At 41.9% G+C, this 23,728-nt stretch overlaps 9 protein-coding genes across 9 annotated transcripts; 5 read left to right on the top strand and 4 right to left on the bottom strand.

Moving 5' to 3' along the window:
• Window positions 1-31: 31 nt before the first annotated feature.
• ATP2_1 (atp2, beta subunit of the F1 sector of mitochondrial F1F0 ATP synthase) lies at window positions 32-862 on the bottom strand (the record flags this gene model as incomplete). The annotated part of the gene is made up of 6 exons (XM_064820364.1): window positions 32-108; window positions 164-355; window positions 427-529; window positions 592-654; window positions 708-771; window positions 828-862. 6 exons carry the CDS (start codon window positions 860-862, stop codon window positions 32-34), a joined length of 534 nt encoding a protein of 177 aa, XP_064684284.1.
• Window positions 863-1,773: 911 nt separating this feature from the next.
• Window positions 1,774-3,740, top strand: ATC70_000959 (uncharacterized protein; the record flags this gene model as incomplete). The annotated part of the gene is made up of 3 exons (XM_064820365.1): window positions 1,774-2,260; window positions 2,324-2,816; window positions 2,879-3,740. 3 exons carry the CDS (start codon window positions 1,774-1,776, stop codon window positions 3,738-3,740), a joined length of 1,842 nt encoding a protein of 613 aa, XP_064684285.1.
• Window positions 3,741-3,902: 162 nt separating this feature from the next.
• Window positions 3,903-6,516, bottom strand: ATC70_000960 (uncharacterized protein; the record flags this gene model as incomplete). Its single annotated transcript, XM_064820366.1, has 9 exons — window positions 3,903-4,296; window positions 4,353-4,861; window positions 4,920-5,005; window positions 5,083-5,527; window positions 5,588-5,636; window positions 5,779-5,807; window positions 5,868-6,151; window positions 6,209-6,261; window positions 6,323-6,516. 9 exons carry the CDS (start codon window positions 6,514-6,516, stop codon window positions 3,903-3,905), a joined length of 2,043 nt encoding a protein of 680 aa, XP_064684286.1.
• Window positions 6,517-8,454: 1,938 nt separating this feature from the next.
• FMN1_1 (riboflavin kinase) lies at window positions 8,455-9,768 on the top strand (the record flags this gene model as incomplete). The annotated part of the gene is made up of 1 exon (XM_064820367.1): window positions 8,455-9,768. The coding sequence occupies one exon, from the start codon at window positions 8,455-8,457 to the stop codon at window positions 9,766-9,768; it is 1,314 nt and encodes a 437-aa protein (XP_064684287.1).
• Window positions 9,769-11,949: 2,181 nt separating this feature from the next.
• Window positions 11,950-13,751, top strand: ATC70_000962 (uncharacterized protein; the record flags this gene model as incomplete). Its single annotated transcript, XM_064820368.1, has 8 exons — window positions 11,950-12,174; window positions 12,249-12,317; window positions 12,371-12,755; window positions 12,815-12,907; window positions 12,959-13,174; window positions 13,230-13,447; window positions 13,508-13,596; window positions 13,646-13,751. The coding sequence occupies 8 exons, from the start codon at window positions 11,950-11,952 to the stop codon at window positions 13,749-13,751; spliced, it is 1,401 nt and encodes a 466-aa protein (XP_064684288.1).
• Window positions 13,752-14,168: 417 nt separating this feature from the next.
• On the top strand, window positions 14,169-15,453 carry ATC70_000963 (3,4-dihydroxy-2-butanone 4-phosphate synthase (DHBP synthase); the record flags this gene model as incomplete). Its single annotated transcript, XM_064820369.1, has 2 exons — window positions 14,169-14,625; window positions 14,699-15,453. 2 exons carry the CDS (start codon window positions 14,169-14,171, stop codon window positions 15,451-15,453), a joined length of 1,212 nt encoding a protein of 403 aa, XP_064684289.1.
• An 88-nt stretch (window positions 15,454-15,541) lies between these two features.
• ATC70_000964 (Allantoinase) lies at window positions 15,542-16,801 on the bottom strand (the record flags this gene model as incomplete). The annotated part of the gene is made up of 1 exon (XM_064820370.1): window positions 15,542-16,801. The coding sequence occupies one exon, from the start codon at window positions 16,799-16,801 to the stop codon at window positions 15,542-15,544; it is 1,260 nt and encodes a 419-aa protein (XP_064684290.1).
• Window positions 16,802-17,428: 627 nt separating this feature from the next.
• ATC70_000965 (uncharacterized protein) lies at window positions 17,429-19,495 on the top strand (the record flags this gene model as incomplete). The annotated part of the gene is made up of 8 exons (XM_064820371.1): window positions 17,429-17,482; window positions 17,568-17,679; window positions 17,744-17,929; window positions 17,986-18,358; window positions 18,408-18,594; window positions 18,660-18,843; window positions 18,903-19,006; window positions 19,058-19,495. The coding sequence occupies 8 exons, from the start codon at window positions 17,429-17,431 to the stop codon at window positions 19,493-19,495; spliced, it is 1,638 nt and encodes a 545-aa protein (XP_064684291.1).
• A 164-nt stretch (window positions 19,496-19,659) lies between these two features.
• On the bottom strand, window positions 19,660-21,778 carry ATC70_000966 (uncharacterized protein; the record flags this gene model as incomplete). Its single annotated transcript, XM_064820372.1, has 2 exons — window positions 19,660-21,485; window positions 21,541-21,778. 2 exons carry the CDS (start codon window positions 21,776-21,778, stop codon window positions 19,660-19,662), a joined length of 2,064 nt encoding a protein of 687 aa, XP_064684292.1.
• Between the last annotated feature and the right edge of the window lie 1,950 nt (window positions 21,779-23,728).

The raw sequence follows: 23,728 nt of genomic DNA on the forward strand, positions 1-23,728 counted from the left end.
GTATCCCACAACAGAATCTAGAGCTGAATCGTTAGTTTTTATTCTTTAAATTGTATGTATACATGTTCTCAATATGCTTGGATTGTAACACTTGAATTTCGGTATGCACTATATACAGTTTCTTTTTAGTCATCTCGGAAATAGCAACAAGGATGCTACTTACAATCATCCAGGAATGCGATACTTGGGTCGGCTTGTATCCAGACATTTTCCAGAAAAGCCAGTAGCGAACCTGTCAGTAAGATGGATTCCTCGACAGGCAGCTTGTTAATATAGTCATGATCAAGCTGAAAGGGGTTTCTTGGATTCGTTGTCATGAGCAAGATTTCAGCCACCATTTCCCATAACGAGACATCTATAGATACATGATATCATTTAGACTTTAGTTACGTCAACCAAATGAGGCATTTTTCTAATTCATTTTACTGCTAGTCTTCCATTCGTTCGTCTTTTGTAACTGTAAGGGATTGTCGTCCTCTTCAATGTGTCCTGTTTGAGCTCGAATCAGTTGTTCATGATGGGACCTTAACTGTATTAAAGAGCCCCATTAGCATCCTGCAACGGAGCATTCCCCCCCTCTCATAGGCTTACCCAGACATATGGACATCTGTATTTTGCATATCCTGCCACAAGGAATATGATTTTGTTCTTTTCCTGCATCTAAAATGTTGAGTTGTGCCTGAAAATGATATTTTGCAAGATGGTACCTGTCGAAAATCCTCGTCCAATGGGCTTTGGGATTCAGGCGATTTCCATTGAGACAATTTGCTTCTAGAGATGATGCTCGTTGACAAAGTGCTGATCTCGAGATGATACTAGAAGCTTACCGAGGATAGTATTTATTGAGCACGTCTTTTGGCATGATAACAGAAGGCTTTGGTGTATAGTTGTTGGTGTAAATGCATAAAACGAGTTCTTCCCTTCCTCTGACGAATGATTCAAAGTGCTTGAAGCCCTATCTCAAGCGTGAGTATCGCTCTTCATATCGTTGAGCTACGCAATGTCATACTCTAAGACTTCCTAACGCTAAGCACTCTTGCAGGAATGCGGCTAGTCGTGTGGAATCCTTTAGCAATTCTCTCTACAAAAACCAATGATGCAAATCATGAGTCTAGGACTACAGGTGGCTCCATTTCCTGTTGTATTTGTTACATTAGGTTCAGATCCCAGCATCTCAAGGTTCTCTTTGGTATAGTAATATACAGCTATGTTGCTGTATATATGGATATAGGTGTAGACAGGTAGAAAATAGGTAAAAAACCCCCCCAACCTGGACGCATCACACGCAGCAACCACTTTTGTAACAGACTCATGACGTGTGTAACGCGCAAATCAAGCATATATCTCTACTGTTTGTGTTTTGTGCAGCTCATATCGTCAGTAACGATTGCTAGTAATCATATTCTATTGGTATTTGAGTGCTGCTCATCTTGTAGTGAGCTCATCGATCATTGTCTCGGTAAACAATCAGCGAAATTGTATGTTAATAGTAATTCCATTGCGATCAAGTAGTGTGTCTCACCCCTTGAGTGTTTGCAGAATGGGATTAAGCTTCTCTGACGCTGCATTGGCATCGGCGATACTGCAAACGACTTGAATCAAGTAAAATACAAAAGAGCTAGTACTCGAGGACATTTGTTGACTTGACCAATGTCCCCAAAGACCAGTGTTTGTGCGACAAGACATAAATGCTATTCAGGTGTATTCATTTAAATAGCCCTTTCTGGGCTGATTTCTGCTGCACTTCTTTCTTTCTACCACTAGCAGTATTAGATGACGAAACATTCATTGATAGACCATATATTCAAAGACGACGATCACAATAGCGACACTACACCTGACGATGATCATGGATTCCTCAACGTGAACAATTGCTCGCAACAGCATTTCGCCGAGCTGCTAAGCCAGTCCAGAGAGAGCCATCTCATGAGCCAGCATCCTCGTCCAGATATGCCTAAACCACAGACAGTCGTTGAGTATATCATCTACTTTGTTCACTACATTCAGCAAAAGACGAGCAACAAGTACCGGCCCAGTGGCTATTGGCGTTATGCAATAGGCGTCTACAAGAATCTGTTTCTTGTATTCTACTTTAATTGGTTTGCCATCTTTACTTCGCCCTTGAGCTCCTTGGCTTTTATCCTTGTTTATCCTACACTGAGCAGCGCATTGTTCGCTTTCGAAATTGGCCTCAAGATATTTATGGACTATTTAGGTGGTGCAAAGCTCGTGGAACGCATTAGCCAAGACTATGGGCACAGTAAGTAGCAACACTCTGATCACACTGGCCTTTCATGATTTTAACATGCTGTATTTTGATCAGACCTTAGTATTATCAATTGGGGTGCTCCTCAATTGCTGCTTTCTCCTGACACAAGGCGCTTAATTCAAACGACACTACTCGTACTAGGTAAAACGGCAGATGCAACTCAAATGAAAGGTGATGTCGATCATCGTCATCGTACATTTGATATTTCCATCGCAGAGACAATGACAGTGCTCTCTTCCTTGATCTATGAAAGACAGGACAAAAAGGTAACCAAAGCCTTCAAGACGCTCTCCGACTTTAACAAGACGCAACAGCCAAAGCAAACATACGAACAGATAGAATTAGAAATGAAGAGATTGGTTTGGGAGTCTGAAAAGTCTATTAGAAAGATAGCCCGTACCTATGGCCTTCACTTCGCTGGTGTGACAGAGCTAAAGTCGTTGGGAGGTCCCTTTTGTGGTCTCTACTGGCCTGTTCATAGTGAGGACGATAGCCAAGATCCATTCATCATCGTGTCTTTCAAGGGAACAACACCGCAAAACTATTCGTGAGTAGTCGTCTGTGGTATCGCATGTTCTGAATAGCTGATCCTCTCTTTCAAATTGCTAGCGAGTTCTTGGTAGATGCCACATTACAGCGTACAGATGCACGAGCTTACTTGTTTGGATCTGCACATGAAGGATTCTATGACAGTCTGTTTCCAACGAGCATCGATTCAGGCACTGACAGCAGAGACCCTTATTATGCTATTCAATCGGCCATTGAAGAAAAGGCAAGACAGCTGCAAAAGAAGTTCAAGACTAGGAAGCCTGTTCAGGTCTGGGTGAGTGGCCATTCTTTGGGAGCCTCTTTAGGCGTGCTCTTGTTTGCTAGATGGCTGAAATGCCCTCAAGACATCGAGCCCTTATGTGAATTACGAGATGCCTATCTCATCGGCACACCAGCAGTAGGAGACAATGATTTCGCATCTATCTTTGCCTCTCACTCCAACACGCCATTGACTCGATCATCCACCTTGTGGAGAATCATCAACAAGTCGGATGTCGTATGTCGCATTCCTCCTGGTTACAACAACAGAACCGTGGGTCACTATGTGCCAACCACCGACTTCTTCAACTACTCACATGTCGGCCACGCTGTCCAGATCACACATCCCATGTTGAATCCAGAACCATTAGAGATTTATCCTTCTAGTTACCAGCCCAACCTCAACGTAGATATTGTGGTATCTTCTGCTTACTCTCCATCTCATCAAAAGACGACAGGACCCAATCCAGCCATGTCAGCATCCAGCAAGGATCTCACTGCCAATTATCCTTGGTGGTGTAGGCCCTTTCTCAAAAAAGTCATCAACCCGATTCCCTTTATTGAATCCTTCTACCCATTTTTTCTCCGAGATCACATTCCCATTCATTACTTTGAGGGTTTGGAGCGTGCACGTGGCTATTATATAAAGGAAAAGCATGTGTGAAGCACACAAAATGGGTAAAAAAAAAAAAATGCAATGTATTAATAAAGGCCGATGTTTGCAAATGAAAGCATATAGAATACAATAGAATGATGTGATATTAGATATTTTATTGGTATGAAAATATGCTTCCAGCAGACATATTCTCAATTCGTTACGGTATTATTATAAACTAGCAAATGCTTTGTCCACTTGAGTCTTGAGTGCTTCCTTGTCAAACATGGTCTTGGCCAAAGTCTCCAGTTCAATCGTATCCAACAAACGAATGGTCACTTTGGGGGCATGTTTGATGCCAGTAGCCTTCACCAAGGGAAACAATTGATCTCCTAAAAGTTGCTTTTTCTCATGTATCGCCTTGCCTTCAAACGATGCCAACATGGCTTTGATCTCTGCAGCTTTTGGTGTATCTAAAATAGGAGGTGCAATGATGGGTATAGCTTTGGATTGACGAGGAGGTATAACGACATTGTCAACAGCAACTGTGCGGTTGGCAACGCGTGGTGGGCTCACGCTTTTTCTCTTTTTCAAAGGTGATTTGGGAGGACTGGGAACATAGGATCTACAAAAGTACAAGGTTAGCATTTCCATACGACTCAGCTCTACTGAGAACTGTACCTTGCTTTAATCTCAACGCCTCTGTTTTCTTTTTTCTTTTCTGCAATCATCATCTGTCGATGTATCTCATCTTGATCGTCTTCTTCGTCGTCATCTTCGCAGATCTCTAATGCTTCAACTGCTGCATTGATCTTGTCTTTAAGGAAATCAGGGTTGAACAGACAGATGGACCTCTCCTTCTTTTTGAGTGTCAAGAGCATGTCTACAATGTCTGGAAGATCATTGCCATAGCTTCCGCAACGTTTGACAGCTTCTGTCATGCGTTGACGTTGAATTTGTGCGCTTGATTCAGTCATGACAGAACTGATTGATTCTAAAGACCCCTTGCGACGCAGTGAGCGAGGTTTCTCTTCCAAAATCTTTTCTTGTTCCATCTTTTCGTACATGGCAGAAACAGGAGCTTGTTGAATACTGGCACCCGATGCCAATGATGCGAGTGATGGGCGAGAGGCAAACTGAGGTGATGTGCGAATAGGTGGAGGCGAGAATGAGTTGTTTTCCATGGATAACTGGTAGAAATTAAGTCAATATAACTGCTTGAATCGGCCATATACATGTAATAATTACATTTCTTCGTAGTGGAGGTGGTGCAGTGCCACTAACTGACAGGTCCTTGACATGATTTATGGCCAACTGATCTACATTGTCAATGCCTAAACCGAGAGGACCAACTGAGTGTTTCAATAATGCGTCAAAGAAACAACAGGTGTCCATCAAATATGGTATTTACCTTCATGCGGATGCCTTGTTTCAAAGTAAGGAGTTGTGGCATAATCAATAGAAGCAGTTGGAGGAGGCGAATGAAAGGACGATGTGGTAGTGGAAGTTGATTTCTCTTGACGGGGCTTTTTGGGCTCATGATAGGCTACAATCATGGGTTTGGTGCGGTATTGCATTCCATCTGTTTCCTTCAGGGCGAGTGCTGCTTCCTCAGGTTTTCCGAAACTTACAAAACCATAACCCTTTGATAATCCAGTGGCAGGGTTACTCATCACTCGAGCCGAGACAATGCGGCCATATTTGCGGAAAATGTTGAACAAATCAGTATTGTCGACAGTGGGATCGAGATTTTTGACGTAAAGGTTCATATAGTCGACAAAGCCAGTGCTTTCTTTAATAGGTTCAGCTGCTACCATGGCGGTAGTACCGGAGGTAGGGGTTGACATGGATTGGGTCTGTGTGTCGTCGTGCATGTCAGTAGCAAGTTTATATGGATATGTTGCTTGTATAGTTACCATATAGCGGGAGGATGAAAACGTGTTCATCATCAATGCATGAATTTGACTAGATGTAATCAACGCTAGATTAGTATGATTTTGTAGAATGAAAGCAGAAAAAGGGCCTCAATAACTATTGCAATGCCTGCTTATAATAGAACAGGATCCTTTGTTCACCCCGTTAGCTCACATCTTTCCCCATTACTTACATGGTGTTGCCATCAATCATCTTGTTGTTCTATGAAACCAACAAGTTCAGTAACACATTTCATCACAGCCACAAATGAATCCTACTTACCAAACTGCTGACAGCAGCGTCTGAATCCTCTTTGTAAAAGAATTGAACAAGTGCTTTTCCTTTGAGCGTCCCATCTTCTGCAATGGGTTTACAGATGTTCAAGGGACCAAAAGGACGGAATATGTCATACAATGAATTATGATCCATGTGTGTGGGCAAATGTCTAATTTCCAAAATGTATCCCTCAGGTTGAGGGTCATTCAGATCGTTGAAGGACAGTCTAAATTTGAGCACCGTCTGATTTGCAAACATGTAACCATTGAACAACGAGTACACTCTATCCGCTATATGTATTTGCTTTGAGTATCACAATCTCTGTTTCGTTTGTCCTTGTCACTTACCCATTTTGGAATCCGGGAAGCTTAAATATCCGCCACCTCGTTCTCTCTTGATCCTTTAAAGCACGTTTTTTTTATATTAGCTTTATGTGATCGCCTGCTAAATTCGACGCTTACTGATAGAGACCGTATTCTTGCAAAAGATGTTGAATGTCATAATCTTGAAGTCTATTCTCCTTGTCCTCGAAATAGAGTTCGTTTGATACAATAGATTGGGGGTCATAAGGGGACATCATGTCCTGGTAAGTTGAACGAGTGGAGCATGATTTACTGCGAGGTGGAAGCTTAATAATAGGTTTAACTGTCGTCATAGTGTATATATGTTTGCTCTACACCATGTTGAATACAGCGTTAATATAAACATCTTGTTCTCCCAAAAGAGGAGAAAGCAGTAAATAAATGGGGGCTACATGTTACTATGGCGTACCTGAAAACAAGAGAAGAGAAGGAAGAAGTAGAAAGAAAAGAAAGAGAGAGAGAGAGAGAGAGAGAGAGAGAGAGTTAGAAAAAAAAAAAGAAAGAAAGTTTTAAACAACTCACCTTGCCTTCTTTCTATTTTTTTTTCCCTTATGTAACGTACAACTATATGCATCGCTTGCCTAGTTCTATATGTATGCAATAGCATTATCAAAGAGTAATCGACCGACAGACAGAATCAATCACATTAAGCTTTATGAGTTTTAAACCAGACATGACACAAAAAACAACATACACCCACACTAAACTGAGGTGGGGGAACTCAAGACAAGTGCTGTTTATAGCAGTGTATCACCTTCTTTACATTCGGAGACCCATATCAATACGGTGACACTAATCTAGTGCTATGTACATATCATACAAAGAACCTTTTGGATACAAGTGCTCCCAATGTTGAGTAAACAACTACTAACAAGATCACAAAGGTTGATCATTGCTTGAGACAAAACAGCTAGCTTGAAAAGGAGCAATGCTGCTATCTAAATACAACTCGAACAGGCCCAGAATCTGATGCACATCCATTGCTCACTAAGGATTCCTATTAATACAGATTAAAACCGAAAAAAAAAATACCTGGATCAAGCAAGCAGATCAATAAAGCAATTGTAGGATCGTATGTATGCACTATGCAACTCTCTGTAATTATGGCTTTCCTGGAGCATATGGCCAAAAATGTAGATTCAGCTTTTTAAATGAAAAATCGAATCTAAATGTTGCCCTTAAAATATGCAATCTACCACAAATGAAATTCAAGTTTAAGGGTTACCAATAGCGACGGGCACCTCATAGTGATCACTGATATGCTGAATAGCCAAGTGGGGTTTCTATTATCTGTAGGCTCAGAGAAGATGGAGATGTCTACTGCTTCTCCGTGATTACAGAACTTTGATAACATGGTAAACGGAGCCCTAATTAAGCTCAGGAACCAGATCATACGTTTTTCTAGCTCTAAAACACTGCAAATGTGTATGTTATCGCTCTCCCATCAAAGTTTATGAAACGTGTAACGAAGCTTTATATATAGACTCTGGTCTGAGTGTGCCAATGACAGTATAAAAGTAAATGTGGACCGACACCATCGAAGATGGTCTTATGATCGCTGGTAGTAGCAATCGGGATGCACATATAGGGAGGGCACTCTTGGAGGCAAAGTTATAGTTTTCGGATACTTGAAAAGAGTATAGCTAATAGGTTTTTTTTTTTTTTTTAGCTAGCATATGGAATTAACATCTTGCTTTCTAAGATAAAATCAACGTCGAATGACACCAACATCCACAGCATCAAATGTCTTTGAAGCATTGCCTAAATGTCGTGCTCAGATGTGCAAGATAATCAAAAACTATGAGATGAGGGATGCCATATACGAATTATGTCAGTATTTCTGTATATGTATTGTATAGTTTAATCATTCTCAGCTTTCAAGTTAATAGATGCTTTGGTTCACAAACCTGTCTAGGGGAGCTTCTTTGAGTAAATGCTCGCAATGTAGGTATACTATGAGCGAAATATCTTGCGACATCTATTTCAATTCACTAAAAAGTAAGCGTCTTTTATAATTGTAGTATCTTCTTGTGTGATACTATGTATGCAGTTGAATAGTAGGCACTATAAGGACGATACATTTGCTGATTGCTTCTGATCCAACTGTGCAGTTCCTTGAAACGAATTATCCTATCGGCGACTCAACCGACAATTGATTTCTTGTCGAATCCACGATTAGCATGTGGTAATCCATTTCACCTTTTTTTTGTGTACAACATCTCTATAACACAATGGAAGAACCCCATGCTATACCTTTACAGTTCCAACTACTTTTCAACTGGGAAATTGAATCTACGCCTGATGCTCTGCTCAAACATCGAACTAGAATGTACCCTGCCTTCAAAGTGGATTTAAACAACACGCCCATCTATCGACTCATTTATCACGAATTTGAACGGCACTATATATCAGCAGGGCAGTTATTCAAAGCAAACGGTATCACGCTTACAGAGGGCTTGTTCCTGTTTGATCTCAAAATGACAGATTTTGAAGTGGATTTCTTGATTGCGCAATTCCCATTTTGTGATATATGGGTCAGCGTGGACCAAGCTAGACACATGGCTCTGGCGTTAGGCATTGAGCATGAATTGGGACTATTGCTCGGCGAGGAAATTGGCGCATGCTTTTCATCAGATAACATCGGCCGAAATGAAATGATGCATAATTGGATCGTGCCAACAATACCCCATCTGCAGTACTCGACTCGTGCATTAATGGAGACGACCTTTGAAGCAGTTGACATGCTAGAGCCGTCCAACCGCAAGATCAGAACACAAATTGCACGGTCAAAGCAAAAGGGAATGGTCATGAAAGACAGAACAGAGAGTGGATTGGTTCGATGGCAGGTGTGGGCATATGAACAATTTTTACAGCAGAATGCAATACAAGATCAACAGCCAGTTTTGCCTATTTTGGATCGCTCAGGATCAGTATGGGATGCGTTGCAGGGAATTCTATCTGATTTGCAGAATCTTACACGGGAAGGAGCTCATGGCACTGCGATAACAAATGCAAGAGTTTTGTCAGACAATATGATGGTGGGGAACATGCCGTTGAAAAAGGAGTACCTGAACCAGAGTCTGCTACTACAGCAACTGTATACAGCTGTCATGGCTGAGAAGATTATGAACGAAATCGAGCGTTTAACTACAGCGCGACATGCACATGGGTCCAACGATCAACTAAACAGCACTCAACAAGAGACATCCAATGCATCATCTCAGCAAGAAGATAAAGAAAACTGCCTGACAAACACCGTAAGCACTGCCACAACGACTGCAACCACACATGCGAATCGCAGCGGCACCAATAACATGCTGTTTCATGATCGGATGGATCTGATCGAACAAGAGCTGTATCGTGTCAAGAGGAAGAGTAAAAAGAGAATGGAAGAATTGGAGTTGTGTCAGCAGGAATTTATCTCTCAATTGAACGATTTTAAACAATGGAAGATTGAAACTGAAAGAAAGAGACGAAGCGAAAGGGTGTGGATTTTCAGCATTTGCATTGTGATTTACCTAGTGATTTATACCTTTAAAAAATAAAGTTGCACGCTGGTGCTTTGAGCAGCAACCTCAATTCTGGTTGTCCGGTTTTCAATTTTCCTTTCTACAGAGTGGAGGATTCCTTTAAAAGCGGATTGTCACTGTGGATTTGACGTTTCTAGGATGCTCCGCTTCTGTATTAACGAGAGCAATTTCTATATAGGCATACTGTATACCGGTATTGTCTCTTATTACTCAAAACTATACACAACACAGCGCAAATCGGATGCATTTGAGCCATAATTTCTCGCGTTAGAAGCCGTTTTAAGTTGCCAGAATAGCACCAAACAAATGCTTTCGAATAGCAGGCACTTTCTGGCACCTTTGCTCAACTTTTTCGAGATGGTCAAAAATCGACCAAAAAGCATGAAATATCCCTCATGGTTTTCATCGAAAATCAAACGGTCGCGTTTTTTACCTTGATAATGAAAACTTTTACTATGGTATATCTTGAATCAAAATGTTTCTATCGATCCAACGCAGCCTCTGAAATCATCTTTGTGGAACTTTGATATGTAAAATTTCGACTTTTTGGCCATAAACCTCTTTTCATACTTTCACACATTGCTCAATAAGTTTATTAAGAACATCGATATGACTTGGTACCATTGGATGCGCCTTGAAAATTGCTTCAGGAATGCATTAGGAAGCATAGAATGATCATCACAACTTATCTGTCAAATTTTGCAAAATAGGTCGAATCAAGTCCAAAGAGGTTAGAAACGAACAAATCAGAGCAGATTTGTTTAGCGTGGATTTAACCATTTTTTGGCTGCGGATGATGCTGGCAGCACCAGTGCCTTTCTCAGCAATCAAAACATTCCGTGTTGTCAAGCTCATGTATATACTATCAGCAGCTAGTGAAGACCTCAACCATAGCGCCTAGTGCATAACAGTGAGTGATCTAGCTTTTCCAAATCACAGGTTGACCGGCTTGCGATCATTGGCTTGACCGAAATGGATACATCATTGCTAATTATCTCGAGCAGCATTTCGCGTGAGCTTTCCTTCTGATCAAGGAAAGCTTATATGAACAATATGATATTTAAGATGGCTACACCAATTCACTGATTTATGCCAATAAAGGTGAGATGGATACTGAATCTTTGAGAATATTGCAGATTATCCGCAGTACACTAGATTTTGAGCAAGGAAAAATAGATCAAATATTCTTTAGATTACGCTTCGTTCGTATTTACTGAAATACCTCGAGCTAAACGCTGATGAGTATTCTGAAGCTGTAAACCATGTGGATACATGTGGATATATAACCATTTTTTGATTTGCTTTGGCAATGAAATTAGCAATTGTCTCGGCTTTGGACCACCCGCATCACAGCCATTTTTGTAATGTTTTGAGCATGTAAATACATTCTATTAAACTTATTACCAGTATTAGGGCTATCCCGGGAGAATTTACATAGTGGTGTCGATATACACGATTACACACACTTACATAAAAGAATAGAAGGCTCGTAACTACACAACTATCAATCGTTTCAATCTCTAGCGCTGCAGGCGGCGACTGTGATCAGTACTTTTGTTGTGCGCCTGTGCATATCACTACTGGCCCTCCTATTGTCTCTTTTCCTTGAATAATCACTCCCGCCAGATCAAGAACTAGAATCAGACACATAGACTGCTGGAGAAGAATGTACAAAAGATCATGACCATAATTATCGCCATCACTACGACAAGAACAAGGACCATGGCCATGATAGTGAAGACGATTCAGCAAAATGAGCTAGCTTATTGTTTTAGGTATGTTTACAAATCATATAATTTACATCTCAACATGATAAGGCTATACACGCTCAAAACTACATCAAGGAGAACCCTTCCTCAGAATTTGACTCAATCATGCTCTTACCAACAAGAGATCTTCCCAATCCTGCTCGATCCTCCAACCGATCGTCTTCACAGCCTCGGGCAATCTAGCAACACTACACATTTATGCTTTAAGAGCACTGCAAACTCATGGCACAAGACCATAAACGTCTTTTAAGCTTGGTACACTGCTACCAACCCTTCTGTGTTTTCCGTTTAATTGGCTTCGGTCGGACAAAAATCCTTAAAATCATTGGAGTCGATCTTTTTATTTCACTTTAATAAAAGCAGAACATTTAGTTTCGATTTTAGGCCCTTCTTCTTTCTTTTTGCTTTCATTTTATAGAATATCGAGATGCCTCCAAATTATAATCCTGCAAAAAATGATGCAATAGAACTATTAACACCAGGAGATCATCATCTCGAACTTGGAGGAGGAGCAGGCGGTTCAACAGGAACAGGACAACAAAAAAGACTCGGCAGACACACTCGTTCTGCATCATCATCATCGTTTATACATTACAAAGCGCCTCAAAAAAAAGAGGAAGTGATACCCAGTGGCAATAAACTTGCGTCTCAAGTAAAGTATAGCTGGTCTATTTTCTTGGCGTAGTTGAGTCGTAGTGTAGGCTGTATACTAAAATATTATAATAGGCGCTACCTTCGTTATTAATCTGTGTTGTTGGATTGATTATAGCAGGATGGATGATGGATATATACCAAGTAACTATCGACACTCGAATTGAAATCAACCCAAAACTAACCGAGCAAAACAGCATTGGAAAGTGTTTACCCAAGTGTCAGAATTATTCATCTTGGTGCCTGTACTGTTGAATTTGAAAGGAAATCTCGAGATGAATCTAGCCGCAAGGTTCTCAACATCTGCGAATATGGGCGATTTGGATCATCCTGAAACTAGAAATGCACTTGTATGGGGCAACCTGTCGTTGATCCAGGTGCAGGCACTGATATCAGGCTCCATTGCAGGTTTATTCTCGGTATTTCTAGGCGCATTATTACATCCAGAGGATTCAGTGACGATCAGTGAAAGTGTGCTAGTGATTGCAAGCTCCATGGTGTCAGCCTCAGTGTCGAGTTTTGTGCTAGGATTGTTCATGTGCATTCTCATAATCATCAGTCGCATGCTCAAGATTGATCCTGGTAAAAGTATATCAACGGGAGAGATGGACGCAAAATGTATTGACTAGCTAGTGATATAGACAACATTGCTTGTCCCATGGCTTCTTCTTTGGGTGATGTTGTTACACTTGGTATTTTGGCAGGATGCGCAAATCTTTTATTAGTCAATATGGGTAAGGGATGAGAGCAATATAAAAGCAATGTGTCTTACTTTCCTCATTTAGAGACGAATCTAAGTACATTTTTACTCCTGATCATGTTTATTTCAATCCCATTTTTTGGTTTATCTGTCTGGAGAAACCCTCATGTCAGAGACCTGCTCTTTTCTGGCTGGACGCCCATCATCATTGCCATGCTCATCTCCAGTGGTGCTGGTCTTGTGTTGGAGAGATACGTTGAAAAGTTCAAGGGGTTGGCCATGATAACACCTATTCTATGTGGTACAGTATATCATTATTTTTTAATATTTGTACGCTCACCCTAGTATTGACACAGGTCTCGCGGGAAACTTGGGATCCATTTATGCTTCTCGCATCAGTACATGCCTTCATAGGGGCGTACAAGAGCAATTCAAGACGGTCGAGTCAACACTATTGCTGATGAATATACCAGTGCAGATTCTGTTTTTGCTTATTGCGTGGATTTTGGACATTGGACACTTGGATTTCACCTTTGCATTTGCTTTGACTTACTTTATCGTGTCCATGATTTGTGTAAGCTGTGTATTTGGTAGTAGTAGCACCTATTCGATGCTAACGATTGCCATTTTATAGACATTCACAGCGTTGAAAATGGGCAAATCCATGACATTGGGATTCTGGAAGTACAAATATGACCCTGACAACTATGTTTTACCTTACTTGTAAGTATTCATGATAGAAATGAGAGGGATGCATGCTAATGATGAATAGAACGGCCATCATCGATGTGATTTGCACAAGTTTATTAGTGATATCCTTCTCCTGGCTTAGCACAAATGGATTCGCTTCATTGGAAGAAGAGGACCACATCAAATAAATACACTTTTGTACTCTATATCAATACACCTAATAAATAGTGCACACACGCATAGACTGTTACTGCAAAGCTGGGTTTCCAGAAAACATTGGGTACGGTTTCTTTTCACATGAAGAGGATTGAAGATGGTATCTCTTATGCCAGATGGCATGTTGTACATAGCGCTGGGTCTCTAGGTAGACAGATGCAATAAGCAAGACAGCCAGTATGCCTTTAGATAGTGACGACATGCACTTCAAAATGAATCATGTACATGCACACACACACACAGGCATTGGGTGCTCACCAGCCAGAGGTATTTTTCTCACGATAAATCTCTTTTTTTTTTTTTTTTTTTTTTTTTTTTTGACTCACAGTGATTCAATCTCTCTTTTTCTCTCTCTTTCTTTAACCTTGACTCTTACGCTTGCTCTTGCCATGCTTCGCTTTATCCAAATCCCTCATCATCCTATACACAAACTTAAATACGCCCGTTCCATTGCATCCAAAGCTCTTGAGAGACCTCATGCTCATGCCTTCTACGATGACAAAATCACCAACTTTGCCAGCAAACAAGTAAACCCTGTAACCCTCGGTAAACTAGCAGGCTTTGGACGTCCACCGCTGTCCAACGAAAGTCTACAAGCTTGCACACGATACGCACGAACTGAACTACCGGTGCGTTTAGCGAGACGCGTAAGAGCCTTTCAAAGTTTACCTTTCATCGTCGGTACCAATCCTCATATAAAAGAAATTTATAGTTTGTATTACGATTCTTTCGAGTCGCTGGTGAAATACGCACTTCCCGATGCTCCTGGCGATGATTTAGAATTCACTGAAAAGCTCAAGGATTTCGTTGAACGTCATAGCGATAATATTCCCACTCTTGCCAGAGGTAAAAAAAAAAAAAGTTTGATCCAACAGTAGTGGTACCAGCCAGAAACTTATATATATATAAAAAAAAACAGGCTTCTTGGAATGCAAGCAGTACATGAACTCGCAAGATATGGCACGATTCTTGGACGACATGATTCAAGCACGGATAGGCATCCGTCTCATTGCAGAACAAGCCATTGCATTGATGCAACAAAAAGACTTGCAAACAGATGGTTTGGTGGGCATCATTGACACTCAGATCAGACCCGTTCAGTTGATCAAATCCTGTTCTGATTTCGTTGCCGAGCTGTGTGAATTCAACTATGGTCAAAGCCCAGATGCCATCATTGACGGTCATACAGATACCATGTTTACCTACGTCCCTGTCCATCTTGAGTACATTCTGACAGAGCTGTTAAAGAATTCCTACAGAGCCACTGTAGAGCATCATAAAAAGATGGGCAGAACAACCGAATTGCCACCTATCCAAATCACCATCAGCCAGGGCCATGAGGACATTTCAATTCGAATTCGCGATCAAGGCAACGGCATCAGCGACGAAGATCTCCACAAGGTGTTTGAATACTCTTACACCACAGTATCCAAGTCAAAGGAGGATGCAGAGAACGACCCATCCAACATTTTTAGAAACATTACAGAGATGGCAATGCAAAGCGGTGTTGGCGGTCCGTTGGCTGGTTTAGGGTTTGGCTTACCACTGGCCAGAATGTATGCTCGCTACTTTGGTGGTTCGCTTACTTTGGTATCCATGTGGGGGTTTGGATGTGATGTATTCCTCAAACTGAGACATATTGATGATTCCATGGCTGAAGGACTAGAAATTTAATACTGGCCATCATAAAGCAAACACTGGAAAACATGACATGCAACGCTGGCAACTCAAAGATGATTCAATAAATAATACGATAATAAGTTTATTTCTTGTCAAAGGCAGTGGTTCTTATCATATTAAGCATCAGTTCAGGATTTGTATGTACCATGATGGCAAAATCATGGGATTCCTTGACAGCCTTTGTGTTTCTTTCAATCATTTCAGCATTGTAGGCGTCAAGTGCTTCGATGATGGACTTCTCTCCCTGTTGCACCTTGAGGAGCTCAGCACCCAAATTGGCAGCATCGACCATGGCGTGATTACCACCTTCTCCCTTGAACATGGTCATGGCATGTGAAGCGTCACCAGAGAGAACAACTCTGCTTCCAGGAACAGCAATCTTTTCAGCCAGGGGCTGTCTATCTTGCACAGCAATGGGGTAAATTGGAGTGTCATCGGGTGTGCTCATGATAAGGTCTTGATAGAGCGAGCCAGGATGAAAGCCATTAGCAGCCCATAATTTGGTCAGAGCCAACTTGTCAGCATTCTCCTTTTCAGACAGCTTTTTGGTGGTAGAAGAATCGCTAGCGTGAGAGACGGACCAAAAGATACAGTAAGGGTCGGGACGAGAACGATCAGTGTCTTTGACAGAGCAGAACATGTTGAATGTCTCTCCCTTCACGCCATCCACCAGTCCATGCTTGCCATTCAACACCACGATATGGTTAGGATTGTTTGAGGCAATCTTGGACCACTCTTCTTCAGTCATCCAACGCAAGACACCAAAAGAGTCAATAGGGAGGGTCTCTGTCAACTTTTCAAACTCTTCTTTACCACCGAGCAGCTGGCAAGCAACAGGAGAATAGATACCATCACACGCTACAAGCAAATCACCCATGGCTTCAGTGCCATCCGCAAAGAAGGCGGTAACGGATCCAGCGTCCTTGTCTTCCTGGAACCGTTGTACCTGCTTGCTCCAATGTACCTTGTCCTTGACAGGTTCCAAAAGCCAATCACGAAGATGTTTACGGTTGGCACGATATGACTTTCCAGGCTCAAAATGTCTTGACATCAGAGGCTCGCTGGTATTAGCATCCTCAAAGGCAAACGAGAGACCTTCATCCTTGTCGGGAATCACAGAGATCTTGCTGTTCAGGTCCTCAAAAGCTTCTTTAGGCAGGCATTGCTTCAATGCTTTCAGGGCGAAATTAAGCGTGATGGACCAGCCTTGGGAACGGACATCAGCAAAAGTATCACGCTCGTAGATTTGGAATGGGATATTGTGCAATTGCAGGTAATTGGCCAGAGTGAGACCAGAGAGACCAGCGCCTATGATGAGAACATTTTGCAATTGTTTAGCCATTTCTTTATTAGATAAGTATGGCTTTCTATAATGGAATGGATTTTGATCCTGTATTTATAGGCTTTTCGTATAGAAACATACTCCAGCTGAATTTCAAGTCAAGACATACCATCAACATTAGCTACTCCAGATCAAGATCACTTTTCCGATTTTTACGGAGGCGGCGCCGACCGATATCCATTTTTCAATACAGGGTGAGTTGGGGTTTCCATTTATGTTAATGTTAAGCACGTCCATGCTACATAGTGAGCCGCTGCTTTTTCAGTCTCAAGAGTAACTGCTCCTAGATGTATGCTGGATATAAGCAACCGTTTTTTCGCACACTAGGCAGACATTTGCTTACGAAAATCTCATTTTCAAAGCTAAATAGTCTCATTGCGACATAGTACTCGTATTCTTACAGACAGCACGGTTCCTCTTATGACTACCAATGTCTCTCTAATGCGAAAATGCCTCGCATATCCGCAGCCCTGACTGTACAATCACAATGGGGCTTCCGTCTGAAATTAAATATGCAGATGATAGGTGGTTGATTTAAATCAATCAAACCTGTTCTTGTTCTTTATTTCACTCTTTAAACAATCGGTTTATATCATCTCATATCCTTCTCTTCTGCTCTTTGTAAACATGCCTAAAACGCCTGATTATGATATTGGCGCCTCTCAAGAGAATTCTATCGAGGTAGGACACCATCCAAGACATCTCGTCTGTACTAATCCCTGTGTGTGTGTGTGTGTGTGTGTGTGTTATTGTCTAAACCTCTTAGTTGCTTGAAGATTCTGATGATGATGATGCCATGATGGTTGATGAGCGGGACGTAACTACCAGCGATTCCGGGGATACCTTTTATTCTGCAGGTTTGGAGGATATGCAACCAGGTATGGATTCACATGGATTGCCTTTAGACAGAAAGACTTATGGCTGCTCATCATCTCATCACAGACGAAGACTTTGACGACGACATTTTCAGCGTGGACAGTGGGAACAGCGATGCTGATATGGACGACGCTATGTTTCATGATAAATCAACTGAAGAAGACAATTACAAAGTGGATTTCGCAACCAAAGATGTCGATAAATTGAGAATCATGCAAAAGGACAATGTGAATCAAGTAGCGTCTTTATTGGGTAAACGAGCAACATCAGCCCATGATTTCTGTGTGGTTATTAAACACATTGGATAGCCATCAGGCCACAAGTGTCGGCCATCCTATTACACTATTTCTGCTGGAACAAGGAAAAGCTCATTGAAAAGTACATGGAGGGCCCTGATAGAGTACTGGTGGATGCTGGTATTCAGGTTGTATCTGAAAGCAACAACAAGAGAGATTGCAGCGCTTCATTCGAATGTGAGATTTGCTGCAATGACGAGCCAGGCTTGGAAACTGTTAGTCTTGCTTGCGGTCACTTGTTTTGCGTGGATTGCTACTCGTACTATTTGTCAGATAAAGTCAAGCAGGGCGATGCCACCAATATTCAGTGCCCCCAAGAGGGATGTAAAGCAGCCGTGGATGAAGCTACTCTGAAGGTTGTATTAGACGATGACATGTACATCAGGTATGTTGATATTACTTGACTCTGCTGCAGTTACTGACCTCATATCCAGATACCAGAGCTTGTTGGACAAGGTCTATGTACAGGCTAATCCCAATTTGAAGTGGTGCACAGCTCCTGATTGCAAATATGCCATTGAATGCGACATCTCAAAGAACTCTCTCGGTACCACTGTCCCTACAGTAACTTGTGAGTGTGGGCATGTCATGTGTTTTGGATGCGATCATAAAAACCATCAGGTAAGAGAACTTTTTCAGCTTTAAACACATCAAGTCCATCATGTAACTCTCATGCATTTGTATAGCCAGCAAACTGCGCCATGGTCAAAGATTGGTGGGAAAAGAAGGAGGAGGACTCGGCAACAGCTACTTGGATCTCTAGTCATACCAAGGATTGTCCCAAATGTCAATCACCTATCGAAAAGAATGGCGGATGTAATCACATGTGGTGCAAACAGTGCAAACACGAGTTTTGCTGGGTTTGCTTGGGTAAGAACGAATGTTGGTTAGTATCAGGCATACACAGACTCATGTCAATTGCTCTTCAGGCGACTGGAAAACGCACAATGGCCAAGCTTACAGTTGCAACCGATACAGGGAGGACACTACTGGCTTTTCAAGAAAGAGAGCAAGCCTTGAGCGATACTTGCATGTAAGTTTTGATCCGCATCTAGATTAGCTTGGTACTGACAAGCATAAATAGTACTGGACTCGCTACACCAACCACCAGAACTCATTAAAACTGGATCAAGCGTTATATCGCAAAACAGAGAGCTCCATGTTGCAAGTACAAAAAACAAGCAATCTCACCTGGATTGAAGTGCAATTTCTGAAACGTGCTGTGGACATGATTGTGCAATCTAGAAACACATTAAAGTGGTCCTACGTCATGGCCTACTACATGGATAAAACCAACCAAAAGACCATATTTGAAGACAACCAAAGAGACCTTGAAGTAGCCACGGAACAACTCTCAGAGCTGCTTGAGACACCCATTCTCTCAGAAAACATTGCAGATTTGCGCAAACGTGTGCTCGACAAGTCAGTGTACGTGAGTCATAGACAAAACACACTGATCACAGATACTGCAAAGGGACTCTACGAAGGAAGATGGGAGTTCAAGGGAAGTGAAGATCTCTAAACATGTAAATACCTGCACCATTATATCCCCAATGACACTTGCAAACAAACCGTATATATATATATATATATATATATAACATTATAAATAAAGCCATCCGTGTGTAGTTTCATCAAGTAAGTGTTTTATTCAATTATTTATTTACAAAATATAGAGTATAGGACCTAAGAAAGCTTGTGGAAGTTGATTTCACCCACAGGTTGTTTACCAGTAAGGCCGCCCAAACCCATAGGAGGTTGTTCAGCAACATGATGAGCATCACCACCAGTATTCAAGGGCTTATCGTGTACAGCAGCACCCTTCTTTTCACCGGAACCAGCAGAAGAGACAGAGGTACGGTTTGAAGCTGCTTCCGTCTTGTCGCGATGTTCCTTCATCTCGTGTCCAGCAACACCAGCAGCACCAGCACCGATAGCAGCATCACGCTTGTAGTGATGATCATTGCCATCAGGGGTATAGCTCAAGTTGTCAGAGCTGGGATGGAGAGGGTTACCAGAGCTACCATGATGGCCATCAACATTAGATTGTTTGTCTTGGTGGTTCTTCAATTCATGACCAGCGAGGCCAGCAGCACCAGCACCAAGCGCAGCATCGCGCTTATAATGGTGGTCGTTGTTACCATCAACAGAGCGGTTAACGCTATCAGGTCCAGAGTGGAGAGGGTTGCCAGAAGAGGTATGGTGATTACTGAGACCAGTTTCTTTATCATGAGAGTTCTTCAGTTCGTTGCCAGCAAGACCAGCAGCACCAGTACCGAGAGCAGCGTCGCGCTTGTAGTGGTGTTCATTGTTACCATCGACAGAGCGATTGATGTTGTCAGATCCAGGGTGAATAGGGTTACCAGAAGTATGATGAGCACGTTCGAGACCAGATTCCTTGTCATGATGGTTCTTCAGTTCGTGGCCAGCAAGACCAGCAGCACCAGCACCGAGAGCAGCGTCACGCTTGTAATGGTGGTCATTGTTACCATCAACAGAGCGGTTAACGCTATCAGGTCCAGAGTGGAGAGGATTACCAGTGGCAGAATGGTGGTTATCAAGACCAGATCCGGAACGAAGAGGGTTGCTTCCTCTGTGATGGCCATCAAGACCGGATTCTTTATCATGGTGGTTCTTCAGTTCGTGGCCAGCAATACCAGCAGCACCAGTACCGAGAGCAGCGTCGCGCTTGTAGTGGTGTTCATTGTCGTTGAAAGAACTAGCAGCTCCAGGATGGAGAGGATTGCCAGCAGAAGAATGACCAAAACCGGTCTCAGTATGCAGGGGATTGCTATTGTTGATACCTTCATGATTATTGTGTCCAACGCCAGATTGAAGAGGGTTAGCGTTGCCATGGTGATCCTTCAACTCGTAGCCAGCGAGACCAGTAGCACCAGCACCCAGGGCAGCATCGCGCTTGTAATGATGATCATCGTTGTTGGAAGAATGGTGAAGCTTATCATTTCCAGATTGAAGAGGGTTGTTGATGGCACCTTCGTGGCTACTATGACCGAGACCAGATTGATGAGAATTGCCACCTGCACGATGGTTTTCAAAGCCAAATTGTTGATCCTGGTGGTTCTTGATCTCATGGCCGGCAAGACCAGCGGCACCAGCACCCAGGGCAGCATCGCGCTTATAATGATGGTCATCGTTGTTGGAAGAATGGTGAAGCTTATCATTTCCAGATTGAAGAGGATTGTTGATAGCACCTTCGTGGCTACTATGACCGAGACCAGATTGGTGAGAATTGCCACCTGCACGATGGTTTTCAAAGCCAAATTGTTGATTCTGGTGGTTCTTGATCTCATGGCCGGCAAGACCAGCGGCACCAGCACCAAGGGCAGCGTTTCGCTTATAATGATGGTCGTTGTTATTATCAATGCTGTTCTCACTGTGATTTGAATGAAGAGGGCTCATGTCATTTTGATGACCATTCATGCCAGATGCAGCGTTATTTACAAGTGATTTGTCCTTGCTGAAGTTGTGTTCACCGTGGGTATTATTATGTACTGCATCATTATGTTAGCTACTCGCTTCCGCCACGCCAGGTTATAGTATGCTTACCATTATCAGTGTTATCAACAGGGAGTCCATGATGAAGAATTCCTGATTGGATTTTGTGAGGACCACCAATGCTAGGCTCAGCATCTTGGTTCGTTGCGTTGTGAGTTGTATTGTTGTTTTCAGGAATTGCTCCAGGCATAGATCCAGGCATAGATCCAGGCATAGATCCAGGCATAGATCCAGGCATGGATCCGGGCATGGATTCGGGCATTTGAGTGTTGTTTTGGTTGGAAAGCATGATTATATATTATATTACAAAATTAGATGTGTTAATGCTCTTGAATTGGCTCTACCTTCAGTCTTTATATACATGTAGAAATTCAGAAATTAGCTTCATCACCATGATATCATTCTAAATAAAGTATATTCTTGACCATTTCACTATGACGACGGATATAAATATATAAATCAACCTTAAAAGGTAACTTAATTCAAGCTAATAGAGTGTAGTTTTCTGGGTTTCAACTAGATGGTCTGTTCTGTCGACTCTGTTTGTTCTCATCTCAAGGTAATCGTCATTGAAGGCGCTAAAGATGAATGGTTAATAGGATATACTTTGGATTCATCTAGAGCATGGTATATCATTCATGGGAGATCTTCATAGACAGCGTCTTGCGTCATGGCACTCTTGTTCATGGGCTGATTGGCGTATATATCATGCACAGATGCAACAACATGTTGCTATATCTCGGTGCATTTCCACGTTGTCATGCTGAGGTAGGGACTAGATCTCAATCTAATTATTGCAGAGGCTCTGGAAGTGATAGTCTGCTATAACGCATGCTCCCATCAATGCGTTGTTTTCTCAGACAATGCAAGGTCAATGATGATGCGCTTTCAAACTGAGATTATGGGTCCTGTCGATTTGATATCATTGCGCGTACACAAAGGCCATTTTAGTGAATTTTATAGAATTTGGTGAGCTGCATAGAATAGTAAAAGAACTGTTTACTAGACTTGCTCAGCAAAATAGCCTACCTTTCGTGTCAAGCAGCAATGATGTCAGTACAAAGTGATGGTATCATACTTTGGGCATTATACAACGACAGAGATGGAAAGACACTAGTGAACCTACTAACACGAATTATCATGGAGAACAATCTTGGATTTGCGTGTTGCGCGTAAATGCACATTTGCTGGTATTGATTACTGTATTTTGCAAAGAATGAAAAGCTTTTGGTTTGAAAAGAGCATTGATTGTGTTTTCCAGCCATGCATCTCTCTTGAAAATCGTTTCTGTGGGCAATGGAACATTATCTGCTTCTTTCGTCTGGAGGAGGTGTTTACACTCATGACATAATACCACGAGTATAAGACTAAAGTACTGATTCACCTGGGATACAGGAAGAGAGTAGGCTCTGTAAGAAGATTTGTTGCATTTTTAACGGTAAATGACATCAAATACGGATGAACCTGAAACCAACTTACATGGATCAGTTAGACATTGCTGCTCTTGCATGTACATGTTGATACTGAACATGCTTATATTTGTTGGACGCACGGCAGCCAGAGCAATGCTGATATGCACACGAGTTTTACCTTGACATCTGATGCATAGCAGCATGCCCATGTAAATGTTGCCAAGCAGAGACGCCCACATTTAATATAATTACTCAAGATTAGTATATGGAGATCAATTGAGTCGCGCCATAGTCCGTTGATCTCCGTTACACTCAGCTTTCCTATCAACACTGTGCACTAGGCATCACACTAAATATACCGCAGGTTCTAGATCAACATCAGAGCTATTTGCGTCTTTTAGGGAGTTAATTGTGATCATGATTGAGGCTGATACTTTGTATGTTTGCAAACAAAACCTTGTACAGCGACACCAGCAATAAGACAATGCTTCAAATGATTCCCATAAACGAAGATCGATGACTTTTTTTATACTCTGCAGCGCACACGGAACATTTATATTACACAAGTTTATTTTGGTTGTTGCACACTCTGAATTAAATCATGTAAAAATAGTCGTTTAATCACAAAACAAGTAAATAAGACCATTTATATCAATTTTATTCACTGACAAAAATGCTAACAAACGAAGCTATTAATAATACGAAAGGATGGAAAGAAGCAAACAGAATTGCATTGCAAATAAGCGTCTTAAAAGGCATCTTGAACGCGATGCTAGAGGTAGATGTTAAGTAAGTGATATGCTCGATTTTTGCCTTGTACAACTGCG

Source organism: Mucor velutinosus (assembly GCF_035048745.1).
Source record: "Mucor velutinosus strain NIH1002 chromosome Unknown tig00000041, whole genome shotgun sequence".
Lineage (NCBI taxonomy): Eukaryota > Fungi > Mucoromycota > Mucoromycetes > Mucorales > Mucoraceae > Mucor > Mucor velutinosus.